The sequence below is a fragment of the Neoarius graeffei genome, chromosome 3 (assembly GCF_027579695.1).
Source record: "Neoarius graeffei isolate fNeoGra1 chromosome 3, fNeoGra1.pri, whole genome shotgun sequence".
Classification (NCBI taxonomy): Eukaryota; Metazoa; Chordata; class Actinopteri; order Siluriformes; family Ariidae; genus Neoarius; species Neoarius graeffei.
The window spans coordinates 105,785,379-105,801,360 of record NC_083571.1 but is presented as its reverse complement, the minus strand read 5'-3'; the positions used below and the strand labels follow the sequence as shown (position 1 = coordinate 105,801,360).

The following is a 15,982-nucleotide window of genomic DNA, read 5'->3' as shown; positions in this document are numbered from 1 at the left end:
TCGAAAGTAATGTCATTTTGTTTGTTTTGATAGCAATCAGGAAAGTTTGAAAAAAGTAGGCAGTAATCATTTAAACTTGTATTTGTGCAATACTTCGTTTGGAAAACAGTTTTCGAAGTCTCGCACAAGTCTCGTGAAGATTGCGCGGATAAGCGACGCCTGCCGTGGACCAAATGAACTAAATTCAACACGGCTAAAAACCGAATAGGCTGATAAGTATAATATTTAATTGCAATTAGTTGCCAATACGAGTCACAATATAAGGTTACTAAAACCAAAAACGTCATTGAATAACACGTTAATTAAGAAATAAAGCAAGTTTAAAAATGACTTCGGTTCTCCTTTAATGAATTTATCTCCACGTGGCCCTAAATTCTCCACTATTTTTTTTCCTGCTTCACCATGACCCAATTCAAGATACCATGTCATGCATGACGTGGTGGGCTTTCCCCGTAAGGCATTGTGGGATACAAATTTGAAACAGGAGAGAAAAATGGAGGACGTGAGTGTGCGATGAAAAGGAAATGCAGAACCAAACTAATAAATATCGGCGGTCAGAGAGCACCTCGGTGTGATCAGCTGTTTGTTTAGCGACAGAATGATGGAACTGTCAGTGAACGGTCACGGACTTTGTCTGCACAAAGCGAGCGATTTCATGCACGTTATTTGCTTTAATCCCCTTAAATTAAATGAAATAACTTCCCAGCTACAGAATGACCTGATATTTTGAGATATTCCAGAAATAAACATATCACAATGACCAAATTTCAGACGGAACTAAATTTTACGGATTTTATGAAAGCAAAAGGCCGTCTAGCTTTTTACTTGCATACCTTCTAGCAGTAGCTGAGGTGATACTCCAGCTGTGATTTCAGCATCCATTCACCACCGCTTTCTTCACCTGACTCCGAGAGAATTAATTGGGTACGAAGGAGTTTGAGAGACTTGCCCTATAACGTGATGGAAGATTCAGTTCTAAACTGGCTTTTCATTGTCCATTACTATAAGAAGACACATCTGTGAATTGTCAACATTACTGCCAGATATTTATGATGTGGCCGTCAAGATTTTAATCAGTCTATCTGCTCTGGCTGATGCTGGATATGTAAATGACTGTCAGCAGGTCAACTCTTTGTGTGCTTTGGGTAAAATCATGAATGAGCTTCACTGTTGAAAGATAAGTTAGCCTGTAAATTAATAGTGCAAGTATACCGTACTTCAATTCAGGACAAGAGGCGTCTTCTTTCACGTGTCCATGTCATGCAACAAATGTTATAGCTACATCCTGGGCATCTCTAAAATAGCGTCACGTGATGGTGTTTCAATGTGAAGTTCAATCTTTTCCATCGCTGCATTTTACAGATCCGGTGTTTTCATTACAACCCATGTGCACTGTCGGGTACAGGAGTTCTTCATTTCTGTCCCCCAAGGTATAATCTACGCTCATGTACAGTGTCTTGCAAAAGTATTCATCCCCCTTGGTGTTTGTCCTGTTTTGTCACATTACAAGCTGGAATTAAAATGGATTTTTGGAGGGTTAGCACCATTTGATTCACACAACATGCCTACCACTTTAAAGGTAAAATTGTTGAAAATCGTTTGAAACCCCTAAATCAGAGCTGGTCCAACCAATTCACTTCATAAAAGTCACATAATTAGTTGATTAAGATCCACCTGTGTGCAATCAAAGTGTCACATGATATCTGTAGAAATCAACCTGTTCTGGAAGGACCCTGACTCTGCAACACTACTAAGCAAGCAACATGAAAACCAATGAGCCTCCAAACAGGTCAGAGACAAAGTTGTGGAGAAGTATAGATCAGGGTTGGGTTATAAAAAACATCCCAAACTTTGAATATCCCACAGAGCACCATTAAATCCATTATAGCAAAATGGAAAGAAAATGTCACCACTACAGACCTGACAAGAGAAGGCCACCCACCAAAACTCACACACCGGGCAAGGAGGGCATTAATCAGAGATGCAACAAAGACACCAAAGATAACACTGAAGGAGCTGCAAAGATCCACAGCGGAGATGGGAGTATCTGTCCATAGGACCACTTTAAGCCGTACACTCCACAGAGCGGGGCTTTATGGAAGAGTGACCAGAAAAAAGTCACTGCTTAAGAAAACACGTTTGCACTGCAAAAAATTGAAAACTGAATTTGAGGAGAAAATTTTGCTGCATGGACAGATATTTTTACTTGATAAGCCATCTTAGAATAAGCTGGTTGCAATCTCGAACTTGATTTAATAATCTCAGAATCGGTGTCTTGTATTCTTTTAATAGGAAATGCTGGATCGTTTCAACTATTTTCAAGATATTTTCACTTGCTAAGATATCATTTTTTGCAGTGTGGAGTTTGCCCAACAGCATGTGGCAGACCCCCCAAACACGTGGAAGAAGATTCTCTGGTCAGATGAAACAAAACTTGATCTTTTTGGCCATCATGGGAAATGCCATGTGTGGCGCAAACCCAACACCCTGAGAACACCATTCCTACAGTGAAGCATGGTGGTGGCAGCATCATGCTGTGGGGATATTTTTCATCTGCAGGGACAGGAAAGCTGGTCAGGACTGAAGGAAAGATGGATGGCACTAAATACAGGGCAATTCTGGAGGAAAACCTGTTTGAGTCAGCCAGAGGTTTGAGACTGGGATGAAGGTTCACGTTCCAGCAGGACAATGACCCTAAACATACTGCTAAAGCTACACTGGAGTGGTTTAAAGGGAAACATTTAAATGTCTTGGAATGGCCTAATCAAAGCCCAGACCTCAATCCAATTGAGAATCTGTGGTATAACTTGAAGATTGCTGTACACCAACACAACCCATCTAACTTGAAGGAGTTGGAGCAGTTTTGCCTTGAGGAATGGGCAAAAATCCCAGTGGCTAGATGTGCTAAGCTAACAGAGACATACCCCAAGAGACTTGCAGCTGTAACTGCAGCAGAGGGTAGCTCTACAATGTATTGACTTGGTAGGCATGTTGTGTAAATCAAATGGTCCTCACCCCCCAAAAATCCATTTGAATTCCAGCTTGTAATGCGACAAACACCAAGGGGGATGAATACTTTTGCAAGGCACTGTATCTCCTAGGGTTCATTATTGAACCTCAAGGTAACTATGTGTACCGTTTTAGGGCTAAAAAGGTACATACATGTTCCCAAGCAGTATATAAATGGTACAAATAAGTACCTTAGAGGGTACTGATCCAGGAACAAGCCATTGTACCTCTAAAGGTACAGGAGTGTACTTAATTTTCCAAGAGTGTGGTCTGTAACAAGTTCAAGTGATAAACGCACAACAGAATACGATTTTAAGAGTAATTCTTATCCTCGAAAGTGTACAATATCAGCATCATGAGTAATTCTCACCATGAACAGAGAGCTCTATAAGAATGTTGAGTGATTGATTGATTCTTATCCTCAGTAAAGAACAGTATGAATGCTTGCGTGATGTTTGCTCTTAATAGTCTGAAGAACAAACACTCAACACGTTTCTCTTCCTTAAACGGGAAGCGGTATTAATGCGTCATGTGATTCTCTCGATCAATAAACTGAGCCATGCGTACACTTTCGTCTGTTTGTGAAGATTCCCAGTCATCCAGGTCATAGTAACTGTGGGTGGTAAAAGAGAGCAACTGGACTTGCTTGAAGATTCTTGAAGACGTTTCACCTCTCATCCGAAAGGCTTCTTCAGTTCTGTCTGACTAGTAGGGAGTATCAGGTATTTATCCTCTCATGGATGAAAAGCTCATCTAAGGTGTCGTTGAGTCATCCTGTTGGTGTGGGTCACTGAGAATCTTCAAGCAAGTCCAGTTGCTCTCTTTTACCACCCATGGGTACTTTCGTCTGTTATTTTTTTTTTTTTAGTGAAGTGCATCATCAGGACAGGTCATGAATCCTTATAATGACTTTGATATTTTGGCCTTGACTAGTTCCAAAGGGGGTGGCACAGTGGTGTAGTGGTTAGCACTTTTGCCTCACAGCAAGAAGGTTCTGGGTTTGAGCCCAGCAGCCGACGAGGGCCTTTCTATGTGGAGTTTGCATGTTCTCCCCGTGTCTGTGTGGGTTTCTTCCGGGTGCTCTGGTTTCCCTGACAGTCCAAAGACATGCAGGTTAGGTTAATTGGTGACTCTAAATTGACCATAGATGTGAACTGTTGATTGTCTCTATGTATCAGCCCTGCGATGACCTGGTGACTTGTCCAGGGTGTACCCCGCCTCTCGCCCATAGTCAGCTGGGATAGGTTCCAGCTTGCCCGTGACCCTGCACAAGATAAGTGGCTACAGATAATGGATGGATAGTTCCAAAGGAGCGGTTTTGGGTTTGAACCTCACAACTGAGGAGTTTGCATGTTCTCCACATCCGTGTGTGTAGTTTCCTTCCACAGGCCAAAGACGTGGATTAGGTCAACTGGCTACTGGTGTGAATGTCAAGTCAAGTTTATTTGTATGGCGCTTTTAACAGTAGACATTGTCGCAAAGCAGCTTTACAGAAAATTAAAGGCTTCAAACATGAGCTAATTTTATCCTTAATGTATCCCCGACGAGCAAGCCTGTGCGATGGTGGCAAGGAAAAACTCCCCCAGACGACATGAAGAAACCTCGAGATGAACCAGACTCAAAAGGGAACCCATCCTCATCTGGGTGAGAACAGATAGCATGATTATAAATAACCCGCTTCTCGAACTGTGTAAACAGGAAACTCATTATAGTTTTAACATGAAGTCTGTTTTGTTGAGGTTATACACTGTTCATTGATGGAAACTTGAGTGCAAAACTGTTCAGGACAACTGCAGTCCTCAGACATAAATGTATTACTCTACACTACCGTTCAAAAGTTTGGGGTCACCCAGACAATTTTGTTTTTTCCATGAAAGTCACACTTTTATTTCCCACCATAAGTTGTAAAATGAATAGAAAATATAGTCAAGACATTTTTCTGGCCATTTTGAGCATTTAATCGACCCCACAAATGTGATGCTCCAGAAACTCAATCTGCTCAAAGGAAGGTCAGTTTTATAGCTTCTCTAAAGAGCTCAACTGTTTTCAGCTGTGCTAACATGATTGTACAAGGGTTTTCTAATCATCCATTAGCCTTCTGAGGCAATGAGCAAACACATTGGACCATTAGAACACTGGAGTGAGAGTTGCTGGAAATGGGCCTCTATACACCTATGGAGATATTGCACCAAAAACCAGACATTTGCAGCTAGAATAGTCATTTACCACATTAGCAATGTATAGAGTGGATTTCTGATTAGTTTAAAGTGATCTTCATTGAAAAGAACAGTGCTTTTCTTTCAAAAATAAGGACATTTCAAAGTGACCCCAAACTTTTGAACGGTAGTGTAAGTGTCCAGAGCCGTCTTCCAAGTGTGACCTTTGACTGTCCATATGGAGACGTCCTTTACATGATGTGATGAGACTCCAGTCAGACGTAGGGCATCAGGATGTTTGGCTTTGTGATAGCCCTGCGATAGCTTGGGAACCTGTCCAGGGTGTACCCTACTGTACGTCTCACCCGGAGTCAGCTGGGAGGGGCTCCAGCTTCCCCCGCGACTCTAATGATAAGCGGTATAGATAATGGATGGATAGTTCCAAAGGGAAGTAGAACAGAAGATTATCATGATTCGACAAGGTTAACACAAATGTCCACAGGACAAGCATTACATAATAGGGATATGTTTAGGATACCTGTCATGGTCACAAGGTAATAACTTTCAGTGCACAAAGGAGCAAACACAAACTGTTTGTGACCTTAAAGTGCTGATGACACGTTTTTGACATCTTTGGCGATGTTTTATAACATAAAAAGTAATTCCCGATGATCCATATATTAATTCACGAAGGCGCCTATTTTACAAGTTATGATAAAGAACGCGGCTATTTGGGCAAATTTGACGGGGCTGCAGCACCCAGGAGACGAAAGAGGAGGAGGAGCTATATGACGTCAGCGAAAGAACCTTCCTCCTAACTTACCAGTTTGTTGTTGATGCGACAGGAGTTCAGTTTGTCATTATTAGTATTATTATTATTATACATTATTTTATATATATAAGTTATTATGCCTTCGCGTTGTGTTGCCGGCTTTTGCTCCAAAACCCACAAGGATGGGGTAAGTTTATTCAAGTTTCCCAGAGATCCCGAGCTGCATGTGAAGTGGGTGAAGCAAGTCAGGCGCACTCGTGACAAGTGGGAGCCCTCACCAACATCCGTCCTGTGCTCTGAACACTTCGATTTGGATTGTTTTGATACCCTTCCCAGCTTAAAAGAATCTCTTGGGTGTTCAGTTCAGCACAAACGTGTGTTACTACCATCAGCAGTGCCTACACAGTGTTGCCAGATTGGGAGGAATCCCGCCCAGTTGGGCGGTTTCAAGTGCATTTTAGTGGGTTTTGAACATATTTTGGGCTGGAAAACGTCAGCAGTATCTGTTGCCAGATACTGCTGAAGTTTTCCAGCCCAAAATATGTTCAAAACCCACCAAAATGCACTTGAAACCACCCAACTGGGCGGGATTCCTCCCAATCTGGCAACACTGCCAGTATTCCGGAAGGGGTCTACTAGTAGCTATGCCGGATCCAAAGACAGTCCTCCTGTCAGAACATGTGTTGTGAAACGACATAAGATAAAGGTACGTAGAGCTATAGATTCTACATGAGCAATTAAAAGTTGGATATTTGCGTAACAACAGCTTCTTTTCACGTAATTATAACAGAAATCTAACATGTTTGCCATGTTGTATAGTTTATTTAAGAAATTGCATAGAGTCATGTTCATGTCATCAGCACTTTAAGTGCTATCGGGGTGTCTGAACGTTTGTTTGATTGTGGTTAGTTCCATTTTAAAGAGGTTGATAATTTAGCTTTTTAATTGCACTGCACTATGCTGATAAGAAACACTCTTGTTTCTTTCTGTGTATGCAAATCCTTGACTCGCAAGTGATGTCAAGGCAAAATAGAAACCCGGCTGTCGGCCATGTTGGTGGAGATACAAATGTTGGGTCAAGTGACATTCCATACAAAACACAGTTTTTCCACTGCTTTAAGCGTTCTTTTAGCGCTGCCATATCTTTGTGCTGTATATGGTTGCGGTCACAACAGTATTCGTGACCGTGGCGCGTTCCGATTTTTTAGAATTCCGTCCGTGATTCGGAAAGCGGGCGAGGAAACTCTGAGGCTTAGTACGGAGAGGAGACGAGACGAGCACGGCTGAACGACAGCAGGGCTGATCTAACAGAGGCTAAAACCAAAACAGCTCGTGTTTGCAGTGATCATTTTATCTCCGATGAGATTCAAAAGCTTTCTCGATATCATCATGTAAGAATTTTATTTCATGTTGCTAGAATTTTGCTATAAAATGAGTGTTCTCTCTTGTCGTGGTTCACTCGGTCGTTGGTATAATTTTAACACGTGTACTACCATTTCGCTTCTATGAGCGCCGGCAAAATTATGTGATAGAAACGATCCAGACTGGGCACCCACTCAGAAAACAGGCTAGGTTTCGTCCAAGGTCAGACTCGATTCTTCAGATAGAACGCGATATCAGGGTACTCGATGGTCAGTAGAAGCGTCTTATCTTCAGAAAAGTCTGACTTTTTTAAATAATATGGGTCAAACCCACACATATCTCATCTTCTCTTTGTATCGAATCTTCACTCAATCGTTCAAATCGTGGTAATGCTGAGAAAATTCAGCGTTGTTTACAGACGCTTTCAGCGGCTGCCGTCCTAGTTGCTTTGTATATCCACCATCATGGCGGACGCTCATGACGTAGCACATTTTGATCACGTGGTTGCAAGTCATACTGTATATACCCAGAGAAATGACAAATAAAGTGAATCTTGAACCTCTTCAGTATTGGTAGTCAACAAGAAAACGAGCAAATGGAACCTACCCTGGCGGTCCTCTAATCAGGCACAGACCCATGCTTACGTATATAACCTTCATAATCTTTGTTACGAAGTATAATTTCAGAAAAGAAAAATCCAGTGTTGTGAGAACAAAATATTCAGGGTGGTACAGTGGTGTAGTGGTTAGCACTGTCGCCTCACAGCAAGAAGGTTCGGAGTTCGAGCCCAGCAGCCAACGAGGGCCTCTCTGTGTGGAGTTTGCATGTTCTCCCCGTGTCTGTGTGGGTTTCCTCCTGGTGCTCCGGTTTCCCCGACAGTCCAAAGACATGTGGTTAGGTTAAAATGGGGCAGCCTTGGGCTGAAGTGCCCTTGAGTGAGGCATCTAACCCTCAACTGCTCCCCAGGCGCTGTTAGCATGGCTACCCACTGCTCTGTGCAGGGCTTTGAACCGGTTCAAGGAACGAAAACGAAAACCGGGAACTTTTTCTATTTCACATGGAACAGAAACGAAACCAGAAACTTTATTATGTTTTATGTTCCGGAACAGAAACGCTTATTAAAAATAATGGTAACCGGTTAATACCGGTTTTTATTTCGTTCCTCAAAGTTTCCGTAGCCTACAAATAAAAGTCATTCTTCTTCTGCGCAAGTTTCTATGACCCGCTGGGGTTCACTTCCTGTGTGACGTTCGCTGACTGAATGGAGAGAGCGGGAAGGTGGACTACTATGGAATCAATTTTGTGCCAAAATGTTCATACAATGGCGGCACGGTGGTGTAGTGGTTAGCGCTGTCGCCTCACAGCAAGTAGGTCCTGGGTTCGAGCCCCGTGGCCGGCGAGGGCCTTTCTGTGCGGAGTTTGCATGTTCTCCCCGTGTCCGCGTGGGTTTCCTCCGGGTGCTCCGGTTTCCCCCACAGTCCAAAGACATGCAGGTTAGGTTAACTGGTGACTCTAAATTGAGCGTAGGTGTGAATGTGAGTGTGAATGGTTGTCTGTGTCTATGTGTCAGCCCTGTGATGACCTGGCGACTTGTCCAGGGTGTACCCCGCCTTTCGCCCGTAGTCAGCTGGGATAGGCTCCAGCTTGCCTGCGACCCTGTAGAAGGATAAAGCGGCTAGAGATAATGAGATGAGATGTTCATACAATACTTTTGAAATATCAAACAAAAACGACAAATCAAAATACACAAAAAGAAAAAAATGTCAATTTTTTTAGACAGGCAAACAAATTATTCGTGTAATCGTGCAAAATATCAGTCTATTACTCTTCAGAAACCTTTTATTTTTGCTCCGCGTCTTTCTCAGCTTTGTTTGACGTAATTTATTTTGGTTGCGATTCCAGCTTTCTCGTTTGCGCTCCCTGACTTTTTGCTTGCAGTTTTGGCACAAACTTGACGTGTGGGTGGGCTGTCCAGGACAATAAAAGCTGGAATCGCAACCAAAATAAATTACGTCAAACAAAGCTGAGAAAGACGCGAAACAAAAATAAAAGGTTTCTGAAGAGTAATAGACTGATATTTTGCACGATTACACGAATAATTTGTTTGCCAGTCTAAAAAAAATTGACATTTTTTTCTTTTTGTGCATTTTGATTTGTCGTTTTTGTTTGATATTTCAAAAGTATTGTATGAACATTTTGGCACAAAATTGATTCCATAGACTACTATCACGTCTCCACATCTTAAATAAGAGGTAAATATTGCAGTCTATCGTTATTCGAAAACGTCAATTTCAAACACGATATCAATATATTTGTCCACGTTAATGAGAGGCTCGCGAACATTAAATGACGTTAACCTCTGTTAGCCTATCAATGCATAGGGCCTGACTAGCCTTTGGTAACACACTAAACGAATTATCTTTCATTTTTGGCACTTTTTCTGTTTGTGTAGATGGGAAGACATACTGAGAATCCAAATCGCCAACATTTGAAATAATAATTGTTTTGAATTATTTCTTGTCTTATTTAATGAAGGTTGTAATAGAATTAGCCTACATTTGGCTTAAGCTGGATGAGACAGAGACATAATTTTATAGCCATTTGTTAAACAGCTGACAGGGAACGTAATTAACCGTTCCGGGAACGAAATTTTTTTTGTTCTAACCGGTTCGGGAACGTCTATTTAATGGTGGAACCCAAAACCGGAAACGTTAAAATTCCGTTTCTGTTCGGAACAAACCAATAGGAAAAAAAATTCTGGTTCAAAGCCCTGGCTCTGTGTGTGGTCATTTCTCACATATATAAGTGTGTTCACTGCTTCAGATGGGTACAATGCAGAGAGGAATTTCACAAGTGTACGTATGATGAATAAAATTCTTCTTATTATTATTTAATGACTTTGTGCAGTAGCAGAGCTTTGAGAAAAACGAAGAGTTACCTGACGGTTGCTCTGCGACCAAACTCTCAAAACATACAAAATACTTTTTAAACACAAGAATAGAAGTCCAGCAGATATCTGGCTTCACAACAACGTTACCCGTCATACTAAGCAATCCGTTCTCAAGGCGTTAAATTACTGGAGTGAGATGGCTGACGATTAAAGGAAGCTTAAGTGATGAATTTCCGTATTCGTTCTATTTAAACTCAACATGTGGCAGGAGGTGAGATACAGTCCCATACGCTGCAGCAGCAGTTTCAGTGTCCATCCCAGAGCTGAACTCCTATCAGTCAGTGATGAAGTGCACAAATGAAACAGGGAACGCTCCTCTTCTGATAGGATCGCCTTCAATGTGCCCCACCTGAAAGATACAACACACCATCAGAGGAGAGTCTCCGGTAAAACACTGGTGAATACGTGGGTGTGTGCATCACTGCTGACGTGTCAATGTTGCTTGGAACCAGGGCCGCTGACAGCTTTGGCTGGGGCCGGGACAAAATGCTCTGAATGGGCCCCCCCGGGCCAACCCACACACACACACCTCTCTTATCCCCAGTGTTGGGCACGTTACTTTCAAAAAGTAATTAGTTATAGTTACTAGTTCTATATAGTTCTACAATCTGTATTCCTTGGTGCAGTTGGCATAAAAGAGGTCATAGACATTGTAAGGAGACGTGAAAGTAAAACCTCCACTGACTGGAATGATATTGATATGAGTTTAATAAAAAAAAGTTATTGAAGAAATTGTAGAACCATTTACTCACATATGTAATATGTCTTTTCAATCTGGTAAATTTCCAAACAACATGAAAATAGCTAAAGTTATACCTTTATATAAATGTGGGGATAGACACCATTACACAAATTACAGGCCAGTTTCTTTACTCTCTCAGTTCTCCAAGATCCTCGAAAAACTGTTCACAGCAAAACTAGACAACTTCATTGAAAAATATAAACTTTTAGCTGACAGTCAATACGGATTCCAGAAAGACAAATCAACAATCCTGGTATTAATGGAACTTATTGAGAAAATCACAAATGGTATAGACAATAAAAAACATGTTATGGGAATTTTCATAGATCTAAAGAAAGCATTTGATACAATAAATCACGACATTCTATTCAAAAAATTAGAGAGGTATGGTATCAGAGGGGTTGGTTTGGACTGGGTGAGGAGCTACTTAAGTAACAGGCAACAATTTGTAAAAATTGGAGATCACACATCTGAGTATTTGCCCGTAACATGTGGAGTACCGCAAGGGTCTGTCTTAGGTCCTAAACTGTTTATATTGTACATTAATGATTTATGTAATGTATCAAGTATAATGAAATGCATATTATTTGCTGATGATACAAACATCTTTTGCGCCGGGGACAATGCACAGCAGCTTATGGAAACAATCACAACCGAAATGAATAAATTAAAAAGGTGGTTTAACGTAAACAAATTGTCATTGAATTTGAGTAAAACAAAGATTATGTTATTTGGAAAATATAAGTCGAACCCTCAAGTTGAATTGAAAATTGACAACATAACCATAGAAAGAGTGTATGAAATAAAATTTCTGGGTGTGATTGTTGATCATAAAGTCTGCTGGAAACCGCATATTAATCATGTTAAAGCAAAAATAGCAAAGATTACTGCAATTTTGGGGAAATCAAGACACATTCTGGACTATAAATCACTACATACTCTGTATAATGCACTCATACTTCCATATCTGAGCTACTGCGTGGAGATATGGGGTAATACCTACAAATCTAACCTGCAGCCGTTATGCACATTACAAAAAAGAGTAATAAGAATTGTCAATAATACGGGATATCTTGAGCATACAAACGCATTATTCGCAAAAGCACACACTCTGAAATTCACTGATCTGGTTAAACACAAGACTGCACAAATTATGTATAAAGCAAGACATAACCTTCTTCCGGGTGAGGTACAAAATACGTTTATGGAAAGGCAGGGTGGGTATAACCTGAGAGGGGAAATGAATTTTAAGAGAGTAAATGTTAGAACAACTATGAAAAGTATGTGCATAACAGTCTGTGGGGTGCAATTGTGGAATGGTCTGGAAAATGAACTCAAAAATAGCACCAACATAAAACTGTTTAAAAAATTATATAAAAACATATGAGAATGAGGACAGGCAGACTATATAGGTGATGATGAAATTGAGAGTAAGTCTGTGACTGGTCTTCTTGTATTTAGTGTATAGTTATAGGTATGTGTATATGTATGTACTGTATAGATGTATTGTATGTGTGTCTATATGCATAACATAAATATCTGTATATATGATTTGATTTGGTCGATATTATACCATGTCGGTATGTTTTGGTATGTTGGTATGTTTTCTTTTTTGTTTATTGCTTTTGTTTTCTTTTGTATATATAGTTTATTATGGTGGAAAGTGACATTTGATTAGCGGTGGTATAGAGGGTTAGGATTGGATAAGTTATTACTTCTTCCTAATCCTTTCTGAACATTGTTATGTTATTGCCTTGTGGCTACGCTATTCTGTTTGTTTATGATGATGTTTTGATTATTGTATTTTTTATTTAAATTTTTATTTTTATATCTTTCTTCTTTATTGTTCAGAATAAAGTAATCAATCAAATCAAATCAATCAATAGTTACTAGTTACTTTTCCCAAAAAGTAACTGAGTTAGTAATGGAGTTACTTTGTCATAAAAGTAACTAATTACCAGGGAAAGTAATTATTCCGTTACATTTTGTTCCCCCTCAAAAAAAAATCAAATTCAATTAGTGTAATCATAATAAAAGTGAATGTTAAATGTGTTTAATGACTGAAATGGACACTTAACAGAACCAATTAGTAACGTTATCTACACTATATTAATATTTTTGTGGGACAATGTGAGATAAGACATCTATCAAATGTAATATATTTTTGTAGTTATTAAAATTATGTTACTAATTACTGGCCACTGACGAGGACAAACGCTTTGTTCCTCGACATAATGTGCATTGCACGTAGATATTTTTGCCTTTTATTTCAAGTAATGGCTGTATTTCCAATGTGAAAGCGCAGTGCTGGGCTGACCGCTCGCCATCGCTGGGTCTTCCGATTGAAGGAGCGCGCAGTAGTGCAGTAGGCGTGGCCTACCTACGTATGTTGTCCAAATCTACTCTGATTGGCTTACTGTGCCGTTGTCTCGTGTCTCCCCGCCCCACACGAAAGCAGAGTAAAGCAAGGCTGAACGAGCAGCGTGCCAGATGAAAACAGCTTTAATAAAGTAACGCATAGTATTTTATTGTAAGTAACGGGAACGGCGTTATAACGATGTAAAAAGTAATTAGTTAGATTACTCGTTACTAAAAAAAGTAACGCCGTTAGTAACGCCGTTTGTTTCTAATGCCGTTATTCCCATCACTGCTTATCCCAGTCTCTCCTCACTCCAACCCTTAAATGACAGGTATTCAAAAACCATTCAACCGGTCAACAACCATTTCATTTTAGCATTTCAACATTTTTACAGTTTTAACATTTCCTTAGTCTGCAACTATTCAGGTGCGAAATGCAATGCGCCGGACTTTTGTTGTGCGTGCGTGCGTACTGTCCAGTGTGAAAAGCAGAGAAGAACACACCGCTCGAGCGTGCCTTGGTTGGGGTTACTTTACGGGGCTGGAAAAAGTTGGCTGTGTCTTATCTGGCTCAGCTGTCCCACTGCCTTTGCTAGTACCTGCTGCATCATCTGAATCTTTTTTTAAAATATTTATGCAGTGAGCCCCTGAGTCTCTTGGTTTCTTCCTCTCTTTTTCTCTTTTCTTTTCTTTGCTCCTGACTTGTGCATGTTGGCAAATGGCACGCACGCTGATTGTCGAAGCGCTATGATCGAACGATGTCGTTTTTTTCCCCTTAATCAAAGAGTCAGACCAAACCATTTTTGCATTAGGGGTGGTAGGGGGTTCTTGACGCCTTTTTCAAAGACAATAAAGGCAAAAGATCTAGAAATCATTTATTGAATGCAAATATAGCACATTTCTCCCCCAAATCAACATTTTGAAATGAAATAAAATAATTGCAACTTCATGAGAGCCCAGTTCTAGGCCCTCCCCATTCCTGGGCCCGGGACAACATACCCGTTTGTCCCCCCCCTGTCAGCGGGCCTGCTTGGAACCTTAAGAAAAAAGCACTTTATTCAAGTGTGCTTCTAGTATACTTCTTTTAAACTAAAAATAAGAGAGTATGTGTGAGTGCAGGTTCGCTCTCACTAGCCTCGAACCTCGAAGTTCTTTCAGACGCGGCACACGACAGAAATAAAAAGTCTTGAATGCAGCTTTTCTGAGTTGTCTGTATCTTTACTAAAACTTTCAGTCATACAAAACAAAAGATGAATTCCTAACTTCTAAATCTGACGTGCTGCAGCAAGGCACGGTGCCGATGGCGCCGGTCAAAAGACTGTGGTGCGCCTTGGTTCGAGGCTTCTGTTCTGTCGTCTTTAATGCGTGATCACATTTGTTTACTACTTCCGCAGCAAGTCAAATTGCATCACAGCTTCGTAATAACTACGTTCTTACATTACTAAATGAATTCTTAACATTACTAAGATGCATTTATATTCTTATTCTACAAATTAACCAGAAATATTATAACAAAGTATTAATGGAAATATTAATTCTAAATGTACATATATGCAATCTATATCTATTTTACATCTCTTACAATGCAAATATGAATTTTCAGTTAAACATAAAAATGGCTCTAACAGTATGCTTTCAGTTTACTTTTTATTTACTTATCAGAGATATACTTAATAAAGTTATACACTTGGCTTATACTGAAAAGTATATCCAAAAGTCTAAGTGTATTAAAGGGGAACAGAGGGCAATATATAGAGTAAATATAACAATAAAACACACATTAACGAACCTTATTCAAGACTTACAAAAGTTTTTTGTTCTAAGGTTGGAAAGTTATAGTGTTTTGAAAGTAGCTCGAGCAAACTATTTCCGCAGTTTGAACAGCCCGCCATGATATTACTTTTATCCAATCAGAATGCACGTTCGTTTTCTCTGCGTAACACTCATGACGTATGTATGTGCCCAGTTGTGTTGGCTCATTGAGGTTGGGAATAGCACGTGTGAAATACCTGTTTCTGCCTCTTGCGACGATTTCGCAAGTCCACGGGTGGCGCCTATCTCATTGCAGCAAATAAATTCTGCTGGACTCGTGAGCAACTCCACGTTACATTTTCCGCACGAGCACCACGCCGTGTCACCTGCACGCAGACGCTCTGCCCCACGCTCGCCATGCCCATGGTCGGCATCAGTCTCATCCTCGCCGTCATCCAAGCTTTCTTCTCTTATTTCATCACCGGAGTCGAGAGTACCTCTCCTAGGTTCAAACTGGTACCCTTCTAAGCCATAGCCTGCTTGCAGTGTGTCTTGCGGGATCTCTTCGTATGATTCGACAGAGCTGTCGCTTTCACTTGATGCGCCCGACGCCATGATTACACGCTTATCTCCTAGTGCAGTGGGTAGGGCTGACGTCACGGTCTTTTAAAAATGGCGACTCTTGTGCGGTTTAGCGTATAAAGTATTATATTTACAATTACCAAGATATTTCGTTGTTTTCTAGTACATAAATCTGATAGAATACTTAAGAATACGTTACTTTGTCACATCAACAACTGTATATATTATATTTGGTACCCCTTTAAGCTTATACTTAAACTTTTGATCAAGATATACTTAACAAAAGTGTAATAAAGTAT

At 40.4% G+C, this 15,982-nt stretch overlaps 1 protein-coding gene across 3 annotated transcripts in view; it reads right to left on the bottom strand.

Annotated features, from left to right (window-relative positions):
• Window positions 1–10,168: 10,168 nt before the first annotated feature.
• Window positions 10,169–15,982, bottom strand: part of asap2b (ArfGAP with SH3 domain, ankyrin repeat and PH domain 2b) — a 133,590-nt gene continuing 127,776 nt past the window's right edge. For 2 of the 3 annotated variants that reach the window (XM_060917846.1, XM_060917847.1), the window contains exon 28: window positions 10,169–10,598. In XM_060917846.1, the coding sequence (XP_060773829.1) occupies window positions 10,397–10,598 (202 nt within the window). In that variant the 3' untranslated portion in view covers window positions 10,169–10,396. The remainder of the gene's footprint in view (window positions 10,599–15,982) is intronic. The other variant, XM_060917848.1, reaches the window with a different exon arrangement.